This window comes from Stegodyphus dumicola, chromosome X1 (genome assembly GCF_044657685.1).
Source record: "Stegodyphus dumicola isolate Sdum_Otavi_A_Nest chromosome X1, ASM4465768v1".
Taxonomy (NCBI): Eukaryota; Metazoa; Arthropoda; class Arachnida; order Araneae; family Eresidae; genus Stegodyphus; species Stegodyphus dumicola.
The window spans coordinates 166,222,582-166,242,840 of NC_140780.1; the positions used below are offsets into that span (position 1 = coordinate 166,222,582).

Sequence of the window (20,259 nt, forward strand, 5' to 3'; positions counted from 1 at the left end):
CTTGGTAAAACCGAGAGCCGCGCTAAGAGAACCTTCACGTGCGACTGCTCGGACCAGACTCAGGGAAAATCGTAATGTTTTCTTATTCTCTCGGACAACCTTAATATACGCTCCACAGCAATGTGGTGCCACCTGTCTTCTTTGATTGGTTATTTTACGTTGACGTCGAAATAGGTGGTGGTCACATTAATGTGACTGGACTGTGTATTATGATACTTCGAATTACATTTTGGTTGAAAAGAACAATTTTTTGTTCTCCAGTTCCTTTTGGAACAAAGAAAGCACTGATTAGAGTCTAATAAACTCCCCCCCCCTTTTTTTTTTCTTTTTTCTTTCGGTAACATAAAACATTTTTCCGAAACATGATCTTTGCTTCCACAAAACAAACAAGAAAAAGGTCGAGTAGCTTCAATTTTGTTTTTATTGAAATCAGGCATGAAAGTTTTCCGCGTTTTCGCGGAATTCCGCTTTTTTGAACGTGACCCGGGCTGTTTCTGAAATAGATGCAGAACCGTTGAGAAATCGCGACCGGCAAATGTGTGGGGGGGTAAAGGGAGGACATGCTCTCTTCCTCTTTTCTTTGTAAAAAAAAACTTTACATCATGCCATCGTATAATATTACGCCGGGTTAGCGATCAAACGCGGGCACCCCTTGTTGCAAACTTTTCGAGTTTGCCTGAGCAGAGATCGCGAAATACGTTGTTTCACATCAAGGCGAAGTAGGTGGGACTTATCTGGAAAGGCGGAAGTAGATGCCTACGAATATGGAATCAAAGAAGAGCAAGCAACCCTCAAACGAGATCTAATAATTTCAGCGATGGGTGCTGGCGCCATCTGTCGGACATACGGATAACCACTTGCATTCTCTGTTACATAAAACTCTATGTAAAAGGAATGCTCATAAACTGTACAAAGAATAGCTAGAGATAGAAAAGGAGGAGCGAGAATTTAAAAATAAGCAATTAAACATTGCAGAAAATAAAGAAGAAAATAAAAAAGTATCAATGGATTGTATAAAAGCTGCTGAAAAGAAATTGAGACTAGCTCCCAAACGGAAATTAGAAAAGTTGGCTGCAAAAGTAGCAAAAAAGAAAAAGCTTTTTCCCTAAAAATTTTTAATCAGGATCGAGAGAGACCGAGACAAAATAGTTATTTTTTGTATTCCTCCTTTAACTATATGTTATTTTGTAACTATATTATCTCACATGACTACTTTTTCTGGTGTACTGTTTATTGAGCTAAAAGTGAAGATAATTGAAAGCTATAGTCAGTGGCGTAACTAGAACTCCTGGGCCCCTATGCAAAAAATTTTCCTGGGCCCCTTTCCCAATAAATTTAATGTGCTTTAAAAAAAAAAAAAGAAAAACGAAAAGTTAAAATACTCTGTGATGTACTCAGCTTACGAACATGATTTATGCAATAATATATAAATAATAAATAAGAACTTTTATAATGTCAATGATACATTTGTTAAATATAAAACATATTTATCATAAACTTCATAAAGAAAACTATTTGAACAATACAATTTTTGTAGAAAATATGTATGGTAAAGATTTTTTTCCGTCTTTTTAAAAAAACCTTTTGGTACACTAAACTACTTGAATACATGATTTTTATAAAAAATATGAATGCTAAAGTTTTTTACTGTTTCCTTTTAATTTTCCTTAGTCCATACTGCTCTTCTTCTCTAATTTCTTCCTCCCTCAATATGTGTAATGATAACATTGGTGGCCAAAATTTATCATAAAGAAAAAAATCCTTCTTTTAAAATTTGCGTCTCCTAACTTTCATTTCCGCAAAATTATTTATCAATACTTGGACGTCCATTTTCTTAGCCATCTTAGCTTCAACGCTCAATAATGAAAGGTTTGGCAACCGATCTTGTGTCATGCTGTTTCTTATATATGTTTCTTAAATATGTTTTTATTAGTTTCAGTAGTGAAAATGACTTCTCACTCGTGGCTGTGGTTACAGGTAATGATAAATACAATATAAGTAAATTGCACACTCCCGAATAACTGCTTGTCATGTCATAATATTTTACTATTGCTAATTTAGCTAAATCCTTAACGGGTTTCAAATTTTGGATTTCTCTTCTGAAAGTATTCATAAATAATAAAAGTTGTACTTCCAGTGCAAGTCTTCTTTATATGTTTTCTGTATTTTTGAAACATTATTACTAATTTCCGTACTTGTTAACAATGACAGTGTTTTAGGTTCTTTATTTCTCTTTTATTTTCCAAATTTAGTTTCTACGCCCCATTTATTTGCAATAAACTCAGCTTCTTTCATAATGTCTTCAAACTTGTTTCTCATATCTTGCATATTAATAGAAACACTTTTTAGATGTTGATGTGCTCCATTCAAGTCGATTGATTTTCGATTGTTGAGCCGATTGATTGGTTGATCGATCCTGCACTACAGCGCAGGATGTGTTTCAAAAATTTTGTTTTTAATTTTGGCATGTTATGATGTTTCTTAATGTATGGAAACATAGATTATATTTATATTTCATATTTATCATAAAAATATTTAATTAAATTAATATTAGTAAACATTTGCATTGTTAGTGGTGGATAATTTTGGATTTTTCAGATAAATGGATTAAAAGCTTAGCTGAATTGAATTTTTAGCAAGTTTTATATTATAAGAATTTATTTTATGATTAATTTAGTTATTACAAATCAATAACTTACCTTTATAATGAAGAATTATATTTGAGATCACTTTGAAATTTAATTTTAAAGAAAAACTTCTGTTTGTTCTCGCCATAGACTAGAGAAATGGCATTAGAATAAGGGCAAATTTAAGTTCAGTTTACTGTTCTGAGTCATCAGCCAATTTACAATTATACTTGAGGGGTAGCGTTTCACACTTCAATGCGGTGGCTTAACGAAGAAAGGGACCTGAAATCACCCTTCAATGCAGCTGTTTAACGAAGAAAGGGACCCCGCCTCCACTATAAATTTACACTGTCTTCCCAGGTTGAGTCACAGTAAAACTTTCATCCAAGACTTTACTGTAAAGATGTCCATTGTCCATTTCCCTTTTAAAACGCTAAAACATCTGTTTTTTTTTTTTTTTTTTTTTTTTTCCCTTCAGTCAAATTGTACTATTATTATTGCCATATCCCAATGATACATAATACATCACCTGCAATATCTTTCTACATTTCCTCTGTACTATAAATGCACTTCAGTTGACGTATAATTATTAAATACTTTGACAGTAAAAATTATGGATATTCGAATATTTTTAGGAAATTCTTCACAAGTTTACGATGAAATCATAAAGAGGTAGAAACAAATTTTATTGATATGTATCCAAAGAGCTTTGAAAATGATTGTGTATTACGAAACGGAAATTTTAAAATTAATCTAAATTTAAATACCCACTGTATATACCCACTGCAAAATAATACCCACTGCAAAATATGACGATTCCCTTCCAAGTTTCAAGGTCACAGAAATGTTTAATAATTTAGAGTTAAGCTTATTGATACTAACGTATATTTGAAGATGAGTACTCACACTCTGTCGCATGGATTCTAAAAGTTGTACACATAAATACTTGTTTAGGAAACCAGTATAGTTTTTTCATAATTAGTAAAAATAAAATTCTATGAAACAAGTTTTGCGTACTTCGCAGAGAAATGCGCAGAACTTCATTTAATGAAAATAGGTTTGTTGTACCCCAGGTGGATCAGAAAGCAAAAATCAGTTAGGAAAAGCGGCTATATTTTAGGAGCATTAATATTTATGATTATTGTTATCTGTTTTATTTGCGTCTTAGAAAGCTACTTATGTAGACTAGAATAGAAGAGAAACACGCTAATGTGAGCTACTTATGTCTCAGAAATTAATGACCTCATATTTCCAGTCGTTAGATTGCTTATAAATTAAGCAGTAACAATTTTTTTATCTTAGTCATTAATTTATTAATGATAAAAATATTTAAAAAAATATAATGTATGAGAACATATATTAACGAAAGCTATTTATGTCTTAGGAAAGTTATGGAGTGATGCCGAAATGAAAGATAATAATGTACAAAGGGATTTTATGAGTGAAAATCTCATCTTTACTATTAAAACATGTTACTTAAATTTTTTAATTTGCAAAAATTATTGAAATATTGCAATAATGGGGCAGCATTCTTTTCTGAAATATTCCATTGGTTTGTGTAGTGAAAATAGCAATGTAATTCACGTTCTTTCAGATGTTGAAATGCAACTTAAAACTGTTAGGACAACCCTGCCATTGATATGTTTAATATTTTTAGTAATTAATTTATCGAAATTTACGTAGTAGTATATACTTTTAGTTGTGCGATGCCATTTTTATTATCATTATTATACTATTATTGATGGTTTCACGTACTGAATGCTATGGAAAGTAAATTAAAAGCAAAAGTAAAGTAAATTGTAAAATTTCATTTCAAATAAATATTGGAAAGTACTCCATGAAGGCGTTCTTTCCTTTAGGCAAATAGTCCTCGAGTGCTTTATTATTATATAATAATTCAATTCGGTGCCATTTAAATAACATACAAATATTGCGCATTACTCAGTTATACGCTTAAATGTTTTCCGTTGTTAAAATAAATTGTAATTTATTATATTTTTTTCAAACGAAGATTTTGATACGAAGAGAGATTAATATATTACTTTCAAAACAAATTTAATGTCTTCAGAATTATCTTTTACAGATAAATGTGAATTTTTGGTAGATGGGTAATTTACAGGTTAAGAAATACTACAGCTCTTCTCTTTTCTAAAGCAAATCAAGAAAATCCTCAAAGAAGTTCTGTGCTTTCAGATTTAATTCTCGATTAGGGATTTTAAAGAATTCTTAACCTGCATTTTATCTGCAATGTGAGAGTATTTTGAAAATAATGATATGAAAAATTAGATAAATGTTTATTTACTCATTATTTCAAGTAAAAATATTCATCCATTCCATTTCCTACCCCCATGAGTGAAAAAGGAATGAATTTCGATAAATTTAACGAAAAATATTTCATTAAATTTACGCCGGAAATTAACTGAAATATTTGGCAGCTTAATGTTTGAGCATCTGTGTATTCGTAGCCTGTCGTAAAACTCCCCCCCCCCTTTTTTTCGGACTTAGAATTCATTCAAAGATCCCTAAGCCGAACGGGAAATCTCTCCTTTCCAAATGTGGTGCCATAAATTCTTTGCGTTTCCTGGACTAAAACGGCATTTCGACATGAGGGTGGGGCAAAGTCCTTTCATGCCACAACTGCTAAACTTACGTTAATGATTTTGTGTCCTTAAGAAAGAAAAGCATGTATTCTGGAGTTAGCAATTAATACTTACGAATGATTCCCCCCTCCAGCTTATTAGTGTAAAACACAGAGAAAAAATCAATCCGCCTTTAACTTTGCCATTTTGTAATGTCAATCGTGCTTCTAAATCCAAAATGTTTCTGTCCCTTACCTTGCCTCTTGGTGCGACTGCACAGGTTGCAAGTATCATCGCTTTTTACATTGTGAGAACTATACATTGAAACATGCAGATTCTTCCTTATTAATTTCTTTAAAAATAATACAGGGTGAAATTATTTGGTTTCAACAATTTGAAAAGTGATACGCGCACATTCACATTAATAAATTCAATTTCAAATTTAATATTAGGACTGATTTTTGGACTTGCGTTTAATGGAAAAGCTAGTAAGAGATTCAATATATGAAAAACATTAAACGCTACGAAATGACATATTATGAAAATTACGAACTGCAAATAATATACCACGATTTCTCTTAACTTGCAAAGTTCATTCCAAAGTACCATAATCCTGCCTAGTTACTTCTTTGATTTATACTTAGAAAATATGTCTACTGATAATCCGATCATAATGAGAATTATACAGAAATAAATTAATATATAAAATAAGTACTTTATAATAAATAGTTACAATTAATTTGCACTTCCACCGCTTTTTGATTTGTGACTGCAAAAGGAGAAACCTTTCCTTTAGAGGGGTCGCCTTTAATAATTTTCAGGTTTGAGACTAAGGAATACAAAGGAAATTTCCTATTTTCCACTCACTGCTATCCCTAAACTGGGGTAGGTCATGAAGTTATTATTTCATAGTCGAATGCTTGAATTTTAACTTTTGCAAACACTTGAATTTAGTTGTTTCAGGTACATCCAAGGGCCTCCTATCTGCATCATACAGAGAATTGCATCACTGCACAATGTAGGTAGGGAGGCCCTTAAAAACTTAAAAGGAAACGAATTCTATTTTCTACATATACTTAAAGATTCTTAACTTCTACATATACTTTCTTCTTCTCTTCTACATATACTTAAAGTTAAAAGTAAATTGGAGTCAAATCAAGGCTATTCCTCAACTATATTAATATTAACAATCGTGTAAAAGAGGTTTAACACAAAATCAAAACATATCAAAATTAAAATCAGAATTTATAGTAGTACAAATTCTAAAAATAAAAATGAAAAGCAAAAGGAAAAAAATACAAGATAAAAAATATAAAAATAATAATTAATCTTCTTTTATAGAAATTCTAATTCCGAGCTCATCAAGGGAAAATGAATTAAAGCTTCTATATATATGTAATGGAATCCGTCTTAAAGTTTAAACACGTAAATGTAGTTCAGCAGGACATTTAAAGGGCCCCCTAAGCCTTCGGGCCCCTATGCAACGGCATTCCTTGCATACCCTTATTTACGCCACTGGCTATAGTAACAGTTATATATATATATATATATTATCTCTAAAACTTGTCATTGCCTGAAAATGGGCAATAATATCTAACATAAATATGTATATTAGTGTGTTGTAATGTTGTGTACAGTATTCATGTATCAACTGTTAAATTAAGTTACATAGAGAGCATCTTAAAGAAGGTTAATTCATTAAATCTCTTGGTGACTTATTGATTTTTTTTTCTGCTTGTTTACAAGTGGAAGATAAAATTAATAGCAAAATAGTAAGTATTATTTTAGTTTAATTATATGTATATGTTTAATACTTTTTTATATTAAAAAGTTGATATTTTATTATTATTATTATTATTATTTATTATACATTTCATGCCTGTGAAATGTTTGTTGAAAAAAATTAAGAGTTTGGGAATTGTTTTGTTTTCCATTAGGGGTATAAAATGCTTTTCTCACAAATTCGTGTGATTCTTAGAGCAAGATTAAGTTAATGAAATTCGTTTGCAACTTTCAATTTCCCGTTTTAAAAAATTTATGAGATCTTATAAATTAAAATTTTCTTCATCTGCTTTCTCATGAGAAAAACCAGGTATTATATCCCTAGGAATACATGATTTTAATTAAAGGATAGAGTAAACCATATGATGCAGTTTTGATTCCTAATGAATTTATTGACCGTACTTGTAGCTTACAGATATATAATTCTCTCAAATCATGGATATCTCTCAAGCGTCGAGCAGGTTAAATTTAACAGTTTATGCTTATAAGAATTAATAAGTAGATCTTTCCAAACAAATCTTTCCTGAAGAATTTTAAGCGCTTCATAATTCTCCGGGAGGGGTGGGGTAATGAAAATATTTTTGACAGTTTTTAAAGCTGCACCACCTAATAAATTAAACGCAACTTTAGATAACTCGTCTTTTAATACCATATCAAAAGTATTGTAAAATGCTTGCGAAATTCAGGATTTCCATAAAATTTATCAATCGTAAATTTTGGCAGCTTAACACTGTAATCAAGGTTTCTTTTAATAACACCAGAAATAATAAGATACATTACTGTTTTCATGAGAACCATTAGAAACTAGTAATTTGTTAGCATTTCCTTTTTGTTTTAATATTTTTTTTTTTTTTTTTTTTCCATTTCGCAATCTTTTCTTTGTATCCCAGGGCACTTTCGATTTCAGCTTCAGTGTCATTTACATCGGTTAAATTTCTAATTTTTTCAGCTAATGTTTTCAAAGAAGCGGCTTTTACTATTAAAATTCCTAATTGTTCTTCCGTATCTTCAATATTACAAGAAGCAATAAAGATTCGATGGAACCTGTTAGTTTAGTTAGAAGAGCTGAACGAATAACTTTCCATTTTTTCTAAGTTTCGAAAGCTCTGCTTCAGCAATTTCTGTTGTAGCTAAACTTAAGTTTCCAACAGAATAAATTGAACAAGATAATTCTTACCTTTTCTGAAGAATCACATATACTTGAATGGTATATTTGTATGAGATTCTGGTAGCATTGGTTTAAAACGGGAGGATTTTGAGAAAAACCAGCAAGATTGGAGGTGATGTTCCATCTAGCCGAGGGAACCATGCCCCAGCTACGCAGAACACTTTGCTGAAACTTTGCTGAAAATGTTTCGTTTGCGGCTGTGCCCTGCGTAGAGATCAACCAATCAGACGAAAGTTCTGCTTATGAAGGATCATGGGCAATTTCTAGTATCATAGTGGCTGTAGTTTGACATCTTGGATGATAGAAATAGAAGCTTATTTTATTGAAGAAATACGAAAAACTTCAGAGTAGACAGTATTTTATGACATTCTTGTACTTTTGATGATTTGTTTACAAATTTTTTTGTTGCCGAACGTTTGCCAAATTTGTTATATTTCATACTGACCTATAGCATAGCATGAAGAAATATTATCATTATAATATATTTATAGAATTTTGTTTTATTAAATGTAAGGTGATTATTTTTTTAAAATCTGTTTATATATGCACAACATAACTTTTTTACCAATTACTTATCATTTAAATTGTTTATTAAATAATCAGCAACATACTGTAAACAATATAAAAGGTGCATAAAAGGGAAAGCATTACTTATGTAATAATGAGAATACTCATTAAATTTGTATGCTATTATTTTTATGTTATTAATAAAGTACTTATTACATTTTAAATGCATTAGAAACTATACTTTTAGTGCAAATGCTATATATTGAAACATTTGAAATTTATGGATTTATTATTGTGCACGCTGAAAAACATTTGTACATACATTTACATATACATAGAGAGATACGACGGTTTAGAAGTCGTTGATAGAATGAATATATGTAAACATTTGTACATATATTCATTCTATCAACAACTTCTAAACTGTCGTATCTCTCTGTATGTATATGTAAATATGACTTATTAGATGTGTATTTATATGTATATATGGATATAAAAATGAACATTGCCAAAAAGTTTATTTGAAGTCATTTCTAATTCATATAATGATCATGTAATTGACAGCAACTGTGCTCATCAGTTCCTTGCACATTATCCTGGCTATGGAATACACAGTTGAAAAATAATTGATGAGCATAGACACGAAAGTGTGTACACTTTTTGCTTTTGGGATAATACGTAATTATATCCTATGTATGATTTACACAGTATGATCATGCCGTATGAATAACAAGGAATTCAACAGCTATGCATTTATAAAACATTTTATCACTTAAAACACACAGTGCGCAACTGATTAACACTTTGATGCGTGTTTACTTAAGAGATAATATAATACTTTCTCATTATGTGCACCTTCTGATTTCAGGAGTCAGCAAAATTAATGTATTTTCGATATATTATCGAGTTTTTATATGGGACAGTAACTAACTCGCGCATGTTTGTATTTATATGCTTTATTTAATCTTCTTTTTGCTGAACAGTATCTTCTAGCTCTGAGGATGTAAATATCAGACATATAGATTTGTGTCTTAAAAAATTCCTGTTTTTTATGCTTTCCATCTCTTTTCTGTTATCTTCCATAAATAACAAGCAAGTTTAAAATGGAAAGAGTGTGAGTGATACAGAATACAACACGGAATTTGAAAGCAAAAAATCTCTTTTACCAATCTGAGCGATAATTGATTCTTGTTTGGCTTTCTACTCTGTTTACCAAGTGAAGATGTTAACCCAGCTATGTAGTTTTCATAGAAATCGGAGTTCTGAGAAATGTTTCTTTCGATGCCGTGTCCTGACTAGGAATAGATGTTACAGTGATTTAAGGCATATGGAAAGGAGGGAGAAAATATCTTGTAGTACTTAGAAGTCTAATGAATGGTATTGTAGTTACCATTGTTGAATTTTCTACTATTTTATCTCCACTTTACTGGAATAGGATAAATGCAAAAAGTGATTTCATCTACCTTAAAAATATCCTTCAATTGATATCATTTCATTCTTTGGATAAATTCTTGAAACAATTTTTGATAGAGTTTTTTTTTTTTTTTTTTTTTTTTTCTTCTTGGTATGACTTGATATGCAGATACTGTAGATCAATTTAAATTTATTCAAACATCCAGCTGGAAAATAATTGCCCTTCATATTTTGTTGCACGGTTATTTCTTTTGACCTTTTCTTAATCATAAGCTCACTTACTGGAATATTTGAAGTATGATACTGATAAAAAATTTCAGCAAAATATATCCTAAATCTTGGAAAATATTTCTCTTTGAATACAAATTTGTTTGAGGTAGATCTTTCCAAGCTGACACTATTTGTTCTTTTTTTTTTTTTCCCAGAAGCTTGTTTTCAGTGTTGGTAGGTATGTGCAGAAATAGGCGAGACACCAGAATTTCGCCATTCAGCTGTAGTTACCGTTACATTCAGCTACCGCTCTGTCCAACGTCGCTCCAATTTTGATGGAGTTGGTGGATCCTAGGATCTCTCCTCCCTCTTTCCTTACTGCCAAATCAGTGGAAGGGACTTTTGGTTTTTAGTGTCCCTATGCCATACAGACACTTTTACACTTACAAACATCCATCTTTTCTCTGGATTTCAAACTAGGCTTCAGCTATATGGCAGCCAGCATTTCTAACCACTAGTACAGGTTGAAACAGTGATAGGTACTTGTACTTCTATGTAGGCATATTAGATATCCCAAGCCTTGCTAATTTCTTTGTTTTCTCCGTAGATGGAAATCCGAGGGTATCCCACCCGCAAAATAGCCAGTTTCTTCAAAAATTCTTCTTTTATCAATTCTTTTTTCTTTTCTTTTTTTTTTTTTTTATTTTATTTTATTTATTTATTTATTTATTTATTTATTTATTTTTTTTAATAACAGTTTTGTCTTTTACTGAAAGTGTCTTTTATTTCGTAGACATTTTAGCAGCAAGTTAGCATCCACCAACGGGATTTCAAATGTATCAAAGTTTTTCATTTATGCGTCTTCCATTTTACCTCTCCCTCATATTCCTGTGTAAAAGTTCTAGATGTCGCCGAACGAAATATATGACATTCGAAGAAATTATTTAAGCTGCAGAAAGAAACAGCGACAAATAAATCAATGGAAAAACGACCTGTAGCCAATGTTATATGACAAAATGAAATTTTTTTAAACATAAATAGAAATGAATCCTGTGAGAAAATAATGTATGAATGTAAAAAACTTATTAATGCGAATCATACAATTGGTATTTCACTCTACTATGTAAACTTCTCTTTTTAACTATTTAATCTTATATGATATGTTGAATTGGTATTTTTCTCTCCTCATGCAGGGTTTGGAACCTCATGCTGCTGAAGTTACAAAGAAAGAACAAAAGTCTGAAACAGAAAATATTCCTGCTTCTGCTGAAATTAATAGGGTACAGAATGAGTTGAATGATGGATCTCTTTTAAGATATGATAATGACTGTTCCAGCTGTCAGTTATTTGCTGAGAATTGTAGTAATGAAGCCATAAAGCCAAGACAGGTGAATAAATGTGTCTCAAAAGTACCAGGTGCAAAACAGAATAGAAGCCATATTTTTGAGACTAAAACTGACAAATATGAAAATGTGCAAGCAAAATTGTCAGTACCTAAAGTTTCTCGGAAACGTTTACAAGTTGCAAAAACAAAATCTCAACCAAAAGTTTTTAGTTCACAGTTTGCTATAGCAGAGGATGATATTTCATCTGTTCAGCAAGTAACTAAGGGTGGGGGGTTAGCTTTAACATTAGTTTCAAAATGGCAGTATTCATTTGATTATACTGAAGCTGCTGATGCAGATTTTAATAATGATTATATTGAAAATTCTAAGCAGAATGAATTTATAAATCACGATCAAACAAAATTTAGCTCTTTTTTCACACAGAGAGATGAAAACAAAGTGTGTTTGGCCTCTAAAGGAAAATGGATGATGTCGAAAAAAGAAAACAGAGCTGTAGAAAAGTGTGCGAAACGTAGGCGTCCAGTACGGCGTTCTGTATCTCATCCAGCCAAAATTCCACCAAATGTGACAGTTAGAAACAGTCTGAATGATTATAGTAATGGCTGTGGGTTTCTTCGTATAGGTGGTTTGGACAACAGTGGGCAAACACCTCAAGGATTACCCCGCTGCTGGAGTTGTCCAACTATATCCCTTTTCATTCGATCACATTTAAAGCCACCTTTGAAGCAGCAGGCGTCATTTGATGAAAATGTGTATGAAGTTGATGTCATGAGAAATGTTGCAGCAAAGCAAGGTGTTAAAGAAGAGATTGTGTCTTCTAGTGATGAAAGAAGAACCTCTTTACCTCATATATCAATTACTGATGTTCAAACTGAAAATATCGAAACTTCATCTATGTCATCTGGAAATAAAACTGTTCCTGATGTTTTATGGAATGAACCTTTAATTCAAGAAGTAAATAATGTTTGTCATAAAGAAGAACCCAAAATTAGTTCTAAAGACACTAACACAGGCTGTATTAATCATCTTCAAAGGTCAGCAAGTTTGTGTCAGAAGGGTATTTTAAAAAATGTATGTGATAAATACAAAACAAATCATAAAACAGACGGATTAAGACTACGGAGAAGTCGTTCAGGTCCTAGTGATATGTGGCAAAAAGGAAAAGTTACCAATGTTTCATTCATGGAGAAAAAGTCTGATCCCTTTGTTTTGGCTTCTAAAGAGCAGCACCGATCAAACGCAGTTGTTCCTCAAACCAAGAATTCCATATATTTGAATGTTTCTTTCAATAATCAGCTTCATGCTGGAAAGAAAAATAATGTAATTTCCGAGGGAAATTCGTCAACTGCTTTTCTGAACGAAGTGAGAGATGTTATTGAGAGCACTGTAAATGAAAAAATAATTGGTAAAAACTCTTGCCGGAGTACTTTTTTTCAAAATTACTTCTCTCTAGATTTAGAAGAAAATAACAACATGACACCAAAGAATATGAACAATCATTGTGAATGTCTGAATGATTCACCCAAACAATGTTCCAATTTATTTGAAAAAAATTGTAGCTCTGAAAATATAAATAATCTTGAACATGCACCTCAACAAATGGATATGTCTTTAAAGAATATTCAATCTCCAAAACAGGAAAGTCTAATACATCCTACTGAACCTTTTACAATGGAAAGCTGTTCTTTGTCTAATTCAACAGAAAAGATGATTAACATTTCAAAAACTCTTGAATGTCAAAAGGAAGCATCTGAAATTCCTGTTCAGTTACTGAAATTCAAAAATCATGAAACCGCACCTATTCCTCAAATCATTTTATCAGAAGATGATGCAGTATGTGAGAAAGATAACATACAACCTTATTCTGTGAAAGAACATGAAACTGTAAATAATATTTGCATAGAAAATGAGCATTCAGCCATTTCGATAAAGCAAATTTCTAATTTAAAGGGCAGCATAGGTGAATCAGTTTTTCAGAATGAGAATCTGATTGTTACCGAGCAGGAAAATAATTCAATCTCTTCGTCTTCATTTGAAAATTGCACACAGAATAAAGATACAAAGCCTGTAACTCGTAGATGCAGGGAAAACCCAGACTGCAAATATGTGAAAGATGAAAGTGAATTGAAATTAAATTTCTCTAGAAGACGGCAACGACCAGTATCAGTTGCCTGTTCATCACACTTACCAAATCCATACATTAGCAAACATTTGTCAGATTTCCCTTCACTGACAAATGGCAACGAGGACGATAACATAAATAGATTGTATCAGAAGGATTCCGAAATGACAGAGCTCCCAAATGAACTGAGTTTACAAAGAGTTTCTTCATTGCCATCAGTCCCATTGCTTAATAAACAGCTTCCATTATATTTCCAAGATCAAGTTAATTCATCCATTGTTTGTCAGAAACTGCCAACACCACCACCAGGCGAACCTCCTCTAAAGTACTGTTTACCTTCCAGGTATGTAGGATTCCTTTAATATGTAAGTTTAAAATGGGTCTTTGTGCCATTCTTCAAAATTTTTAGTTTTTTCTTTTTATATTATTGTTTTCAATGTGGCTGTTTAATTTTAGATGCTAAAGTTATAAAAGTTGCTGCTGTGAGTAGGTCTTTTTCATTATATTTTCATCCTTGTCATTTAAAGTCCTGAATTTCTTGTTGTTTCTGTTCTTAATATAATTCAGTGACTGTGTGTGTAACATATTGTCAGATGCATTAATTTGATGTATTAAAGTGAAAAGTTAAAGAATAATGAAGGGAGGAAAATAAAAATCACTTCTCCCTTGAACAGTTTTGCATAAAATTTAAATAAAATACTTCTTTTAGAATGCTGCAAATTAGGAATGTGTCAACTGAGTGTGCTGCAGAAAAGTGTTAATACACTCATAACTGCGATTGTAAATGTGTCCTCAATTAGAATAAATTTTTAAAACGGTTTGTTTTATTTGGTTTAGTTTTCAAAATAGTATGCAGTTGGAAGAATGGAGGCTGGACCAAGTTAGTTGGAGAATCCAAAGCACTAGAACTCAAATAATTCCAAAATGTGCTTGTTGTAAATGTAGTAAATCATTTTTCAAAAGAAGCTCAAATAAAACTCCTCTAACAGCTGCTAAATCAACTAAACTGAAACCAAATGCTAAATGCTACATTATGAGAAAGTCATTTGAACAAAGAATAACTGTTGCCATTCCATGTAATATAATTATCATGTCGCCAGTAATAGTAAATAGTAATACCACATTCATAAAGTCATAAAGTCTGCCAGATAAGGAGACTGATATCTCTGCCTTTTAGGGCTCACTCGCATGCAAATAATCATTTGCAGTCTTTTCGAAAGCCTTAGGTTTGCTAGGGCATGGTAAATCAACTGCCTTGGCGATCCTCTTCTGTTTTCTTACAGTTTTTGGTGTGAGTTTAGGAGCTTCAGTAGTCATTCTGTTGGGCAAAAATATCTGAAAGCTGCTGGTTTGCATCTAACCCTATATCATGGGCATGTATAGGAGTATCTCCTTTAGGTGCCAGTAATCATATAGAAACATTGGTTTCATTACCATCTCGAAGTTTAACGTAAGTATAAAGTCTGGATTAGCCTCAATGAGTTCTACTTCCTGCATTATTATCTCATGTGCAGTTCTTCATTAATACGGATTGTGTTAACCATGAAGGTAAAGAGTATAATGTATTTCTCCCGCCTTCGTGGTGTGGTGGTCTACACGCTGGGCCCGTATTCCAGAGGTCCGCGGTTCGATTCCCGGCCGAGGCGTTGCAAATTTTTCACCACTCCTGCTTTAAAAAAATAACGTAATGACTCTACAGTGGCGCCCGATCTAAAAAGGTGTCGGATGATGATGCTCCTCACCCAGGATTTGGCGATTGGGTCCCCTAAAAAAAAACCCCAGTCGCCCTTTAAAAGGGGGAGTATATAAGGTATTTCTCCCACTTTCTTGGCATGCCTTCGTGGTGTAGTGGTCTGCACGCTCAGCGCGTAATTGAGAGGTCCGTGGTTCGATTCCCGGCGAAGGCGCTGCATATTTTTCATCTTGCCTGCTTCCAAAAAAATACCTAATGTCTGTACAAGTGTTCATTGTAAGATCTTCTAACATGGATGAACATACATTCATGTGATGTGTCATTTGTTGCTGTACATAAGAGTGACCGGATAGAATGCAAACGGGCTGTAGAAATCTTTTCCAATGTTCGATAGCCATTTTCTGTAATTTTAGTGCCAGATCGATAGTTTTCCATATGATTTCATTATACCTCTTTACTTGGCCATTTCCCTGAGGAGTATATGCAGTTGGGCGACTTCTTGCTATACCAAGAGCAGTTTTAAATTTAGAGGAATAAGTTTTATAAAAATTACGAAATCTAACTTTTTCTGTCTTCTTCCGGTCCCTATACTTTATATTTAGGAAAATTTTGCATCCGTTATAAGAAGTAAAATGCAAACGGTTTGACTCCCATACGACAAAAATTGATGAGTTATTTAATTTCTGCGATTTTTGACGTCAGTATTCAATTTACACTGAGAGGTAAATTGAATATTGACAGGGGTACTAAGTAAATAAATTAGAAAAGTTCGGGGTTTATTTTTCTTCATTAAATGTCATTCAATGATTGCATTTAATGAAGGATCTTTTTTCTTATTTGTAGGGTCTTTAATATATAATTTTATTACATTTGTGCCAATAGAATTTTCAAAAAAGTAATTTATACGTTTACAAATTGAAAAAAAGAGCCTACCAGCGGCCGAGCGGTAAAGACGCTGAACACTGGTAGTTCGGTCCGAAGTTCGAATCCCGCGAACGGGCTGGCTGCATGGGAGTTTTCGTGGTTTTCCCCATGTGTAACGTGTATACGAGCCAGTTTCCCTTAGAAAGTCCTCCACGAAGGCACCCCTCCCTTTAGGCAGATAGCCCTCGTGTGCTTTGCCATAATTAAATAATCCCAAATCGAAAGAAAAAAAAAAAAAAAAAAACTTATGATGAATGGTCTGAAGTTTTATTATTTTAAAGTCACAATTTCGTAATCGTACAAAAAATTACTTAAACTATAAATATTTTTCATTTTTTATTAATCAAAATAATATTAAGAGTTGGCTGCATGCCAATATAGAAGCCTCCCAACGTTTTCTGGAATACAGTTTCTAGAAGATTCCGTGAATAAGACTCCATTTTGGGAGAGGGGGAAAAAAGATATTGTTACGTTATTTTCTTCCTTCGCGTTCGTACAGGGTCCGTAGATTTGGAGTGAATAACGACGACACTTGATGAAACACACTTTATTTACCAGTTTTGTCAGGATATCTCCAAAACACGTTTTACAGTCGTCGATGAACTACTATAAACACGCTGGAACAATCAGCGACACAGCCTTCACACTGTCAGGCAATAACGGTGGAGACAGCTTCCTGCGAAGCACCAGAGGACAGCTCCCGACTCTGCTTGGTCGTTCTCGGAATTCCACGTACTCTCGAGACTGTCCACGCTACAACTCGCGATGCACATGACGACACACGAGCACAGCTCCCGACTCTTCGGTTCACTCGTTCCCGGAGCTCAACACGCTCTCTCGACGATGCACTAACCGCGATACACTAACAGACTCCTTCGGTGCACTCGACGGCCCACTCGGCACTCGCTGCCCGGCTGTCAACTCGATCGACTCCGCACGGACTGACTCGCTAGACGAGACACGCACTCGATACTAACTATCTCGCAGTGATCTGACTCGCCCTCTCGACGAGGCACACTCTCGATACTAACTCTTTCGCACTCTATGCGAGGCACACACACTCGGCCTCTCAACGAGGTAAACTAACTGACTGCGGACCAGCAGGGATTATATAGCTTTCGGCTTGTGTTCGAGAACATTCTGGGCTAAACCGGTAAGAATTCGTTCCAGAAGGTTCTCCAACCGTCCATGGTATATCGCCAATTTTGTCTCCAAATGGGCGATTTCTCGACAAATGTGGCAACCCTGCCTTCCCTTGCCATTTTATAGCAATGTCAACCCTAAAACTGCTTTGCGGGGAAGCCATCTTACGCGTATGTTATGATTTATCTGTAGATAACTTGATGTTAGAAGATAGCTTTGAACTGTTTTGCAGAAGGAATAATGGACTTGCAATCAAACTTGCTGAGTTCAATGCATAATTTATTCCTGGACATTCTTGATACTTATCTTCAATCACACATAATTTATGAGTGTGATAAGCACCCCCACAATTTTACATGACTTATCACATCTTTAAACAATAGACATTGCAGCGAATCAAAGAGGCACACACCAGCAGGGCAAGAGAGAGAAGAAAAAGTAGGTGCGTATTCAGCAACTAGGCTATTTATACAGTTAGTCTCTTTGTTTAAATTTTGAATGGTGATTGGATAAAAGCCGTCGCATTGCAAATGCCATAATGTGGATTAATTTTCAGATTCAATTAGTTTTAAGACAGGAAGCTGGTGTAACCAAATTAAAATGAGGAATTAAAATAGGACTATTGCTAAATTAGTAATTTTCTTTCACATTGTATACCTTACACGTATATTTACATTCCGATTTAAGATATAAGCTCCAGTATAAAACTTTCTCAATAAAAATTATCGGATAGATGCTGAAATTTTCAAAAGCCGAAAGCTATGTTTGGCAGAATCGTTGTGAAATAAGCAGCTAGTTAGGTATACTTGACATCTTCAGAACTGATGTTTTAGCATGCCTGGTAACTGGGTTATTAGGAGAGATGCTAAATATTTCATCACTTCCACATTCATAACAAGCATTCCACATTTCACGAGAATAACTGCATTTTAACCAAATGTTATAATGTCATTGAATTTACTGGAAAACGTTATAAAATAGCTAGAACGCACATAAAGTAAATTTTATTTTGTCTTGTAAAAAATTAATATTACCTATTTTCAATTTTTCTCTCTGAAAATGCTCACCTTCTGCTCTCCCATAGTAATTTACCCACAGTGTCTTATTTGATAATTAGCTTATTATACCTTTGATGGCCAAATAAGCATATTCTGCTCAATCATGCAAAGCACTTTCACAATAACCTACATATAACAATACAATACTACAGAGTCTTTCTCTTAACAATACTGAAGAAAGAATTTAAAAATAAATATTTCTAACACCAGCTAACTAACAATTTTAACTGGTCCTGATCTAAAAATTAAGAATTTGCAATATTCGCTTCATCTCAGTCAAGTAATACTTATAAATTTCTAAATTCAGCTTGTGTACCGGGTACTTTTGAATTATACACATTTTACAATAGTTACTGTCTTCACAAAATTAAAATAACCTTTAAGAATTTGGCACATTTCCTTATTACATTAAATATTTTTCTCAATGCAGTAAGAGTATTTAAAAATTCAGTGAAATATTTAAGTCTGTTGACTTCTCAGGAATGACTCATTGATCGTTTTCCGCTAACTGTATGCAGGTATGTGCATTCATATTTTTATTTGCGGCTCCTTCTCCAGGTTTGATAAGTTGAGACCACCTCAGTAACCTCTGCTTTGCAATGAGAATTAAACTATGCGAGAGGTCGATGTTTCTTTTGGATTACAAAAGACCGGCCATCGAGTTAAAAATCGCAATTTTTTAAAGCATGTATTATGGCTGCATAATATCGTTCAATCGTGGTATATTTATTCTCCGCAGGACTGAATTTCTTACTAAGACACAGCACAGTGTGCTCTTCACCATTGGTACGTTGTGATAGGATAACCCCTAAAGCAACGTCCGATGCATCACATTGCATTACAAATTCTTTCTCAAAATCAAGCGTATGAAGCATTTGTTGACTGATTAACTTTCTTTTTAATTCTGTGATTGCTCTCTTCAGTCTTCGTCCCATGAAATCTCTCCCTTCGCTTAATCTTAGGCTACAGTAGCCAGTGAAACCTAGGAATGCATGCATTTGAATCTTTGTCGTTTGTCTGGGAAGTTCTAGATGCAATTCACTTTAGCATCCGATGAGGATCTAATTCAACACTTATTTTTGTGTCCTCTTTGAGGGCTTGATTTTTTGTTGAGCCTGATGAAATCTCTCTAAAATACTTTTAAAGGGCTTCAGTTTTCATTTCGAGCCTTCCATTTTGAAGAAAAAAATCACGACATCGTCGAAATAAAGGACAGCATAATCTTCAATAATTTGGCCATCAATTTCCTAAAGGTACACGTAAAAGTACGGTAGGAGGCGCCAGTTGTGTACCATGGGTCAACTGGTAATGCCTTCACATACTAACTAACCCTAAAAAAATTGCAGACTTCATAGTTTGCAAAGAAAGTTTGAGGAGATAGCAACTAAAACTTTCCCAAGTATCTAGAGTTTACTTATTATGGTACACCGCGCAATTCCACCATTCACCTCGCATCCAGTATTTATTAAAAATAATGATTTAGGATGTTTATTTAGGAAAGGGATTGTTCAATTTCTCCAATAATTTAGGACTTTAAGATTACAATATAGTTTCAAGATATTAGTATATATATTAGTAGAATATACATTCAAGATTCAATATAGATTACAATATAGTTATAGGAAGAGATTACAATATAGTTTCAATACAACATTCACAAGTTAAATTGAAAACATCAATTTTGATG

At 33.2% G+C, this 20,259-nt stretch overlaps 1 protein-coding gene across 3 annotated transcripts in view; it reads left to right on the plus strand.

The window, feature by feature from the left end:
* LOC118188338 (uncharacterized) overlaps positions 1-20,259 on the plus strand; it is a 250,162-nt gene that overhangs the window by 222,231 nt on the left and 7,672 nt on the right. For all 3 annotated transcript variants that reach the window (XM_085807424.1, XM_085807426.1, XM_085807425.1), the window contains exon 9: positions 11,480-14,097. In XM_085807424.1, the coding sequence (XP_085663550.1) occupies positions 11,480-14,097 (2,618 nt within the window). The remainder of the gene's footprint in view (positions 1-11,479; positions 14,098-20,259) is intronic.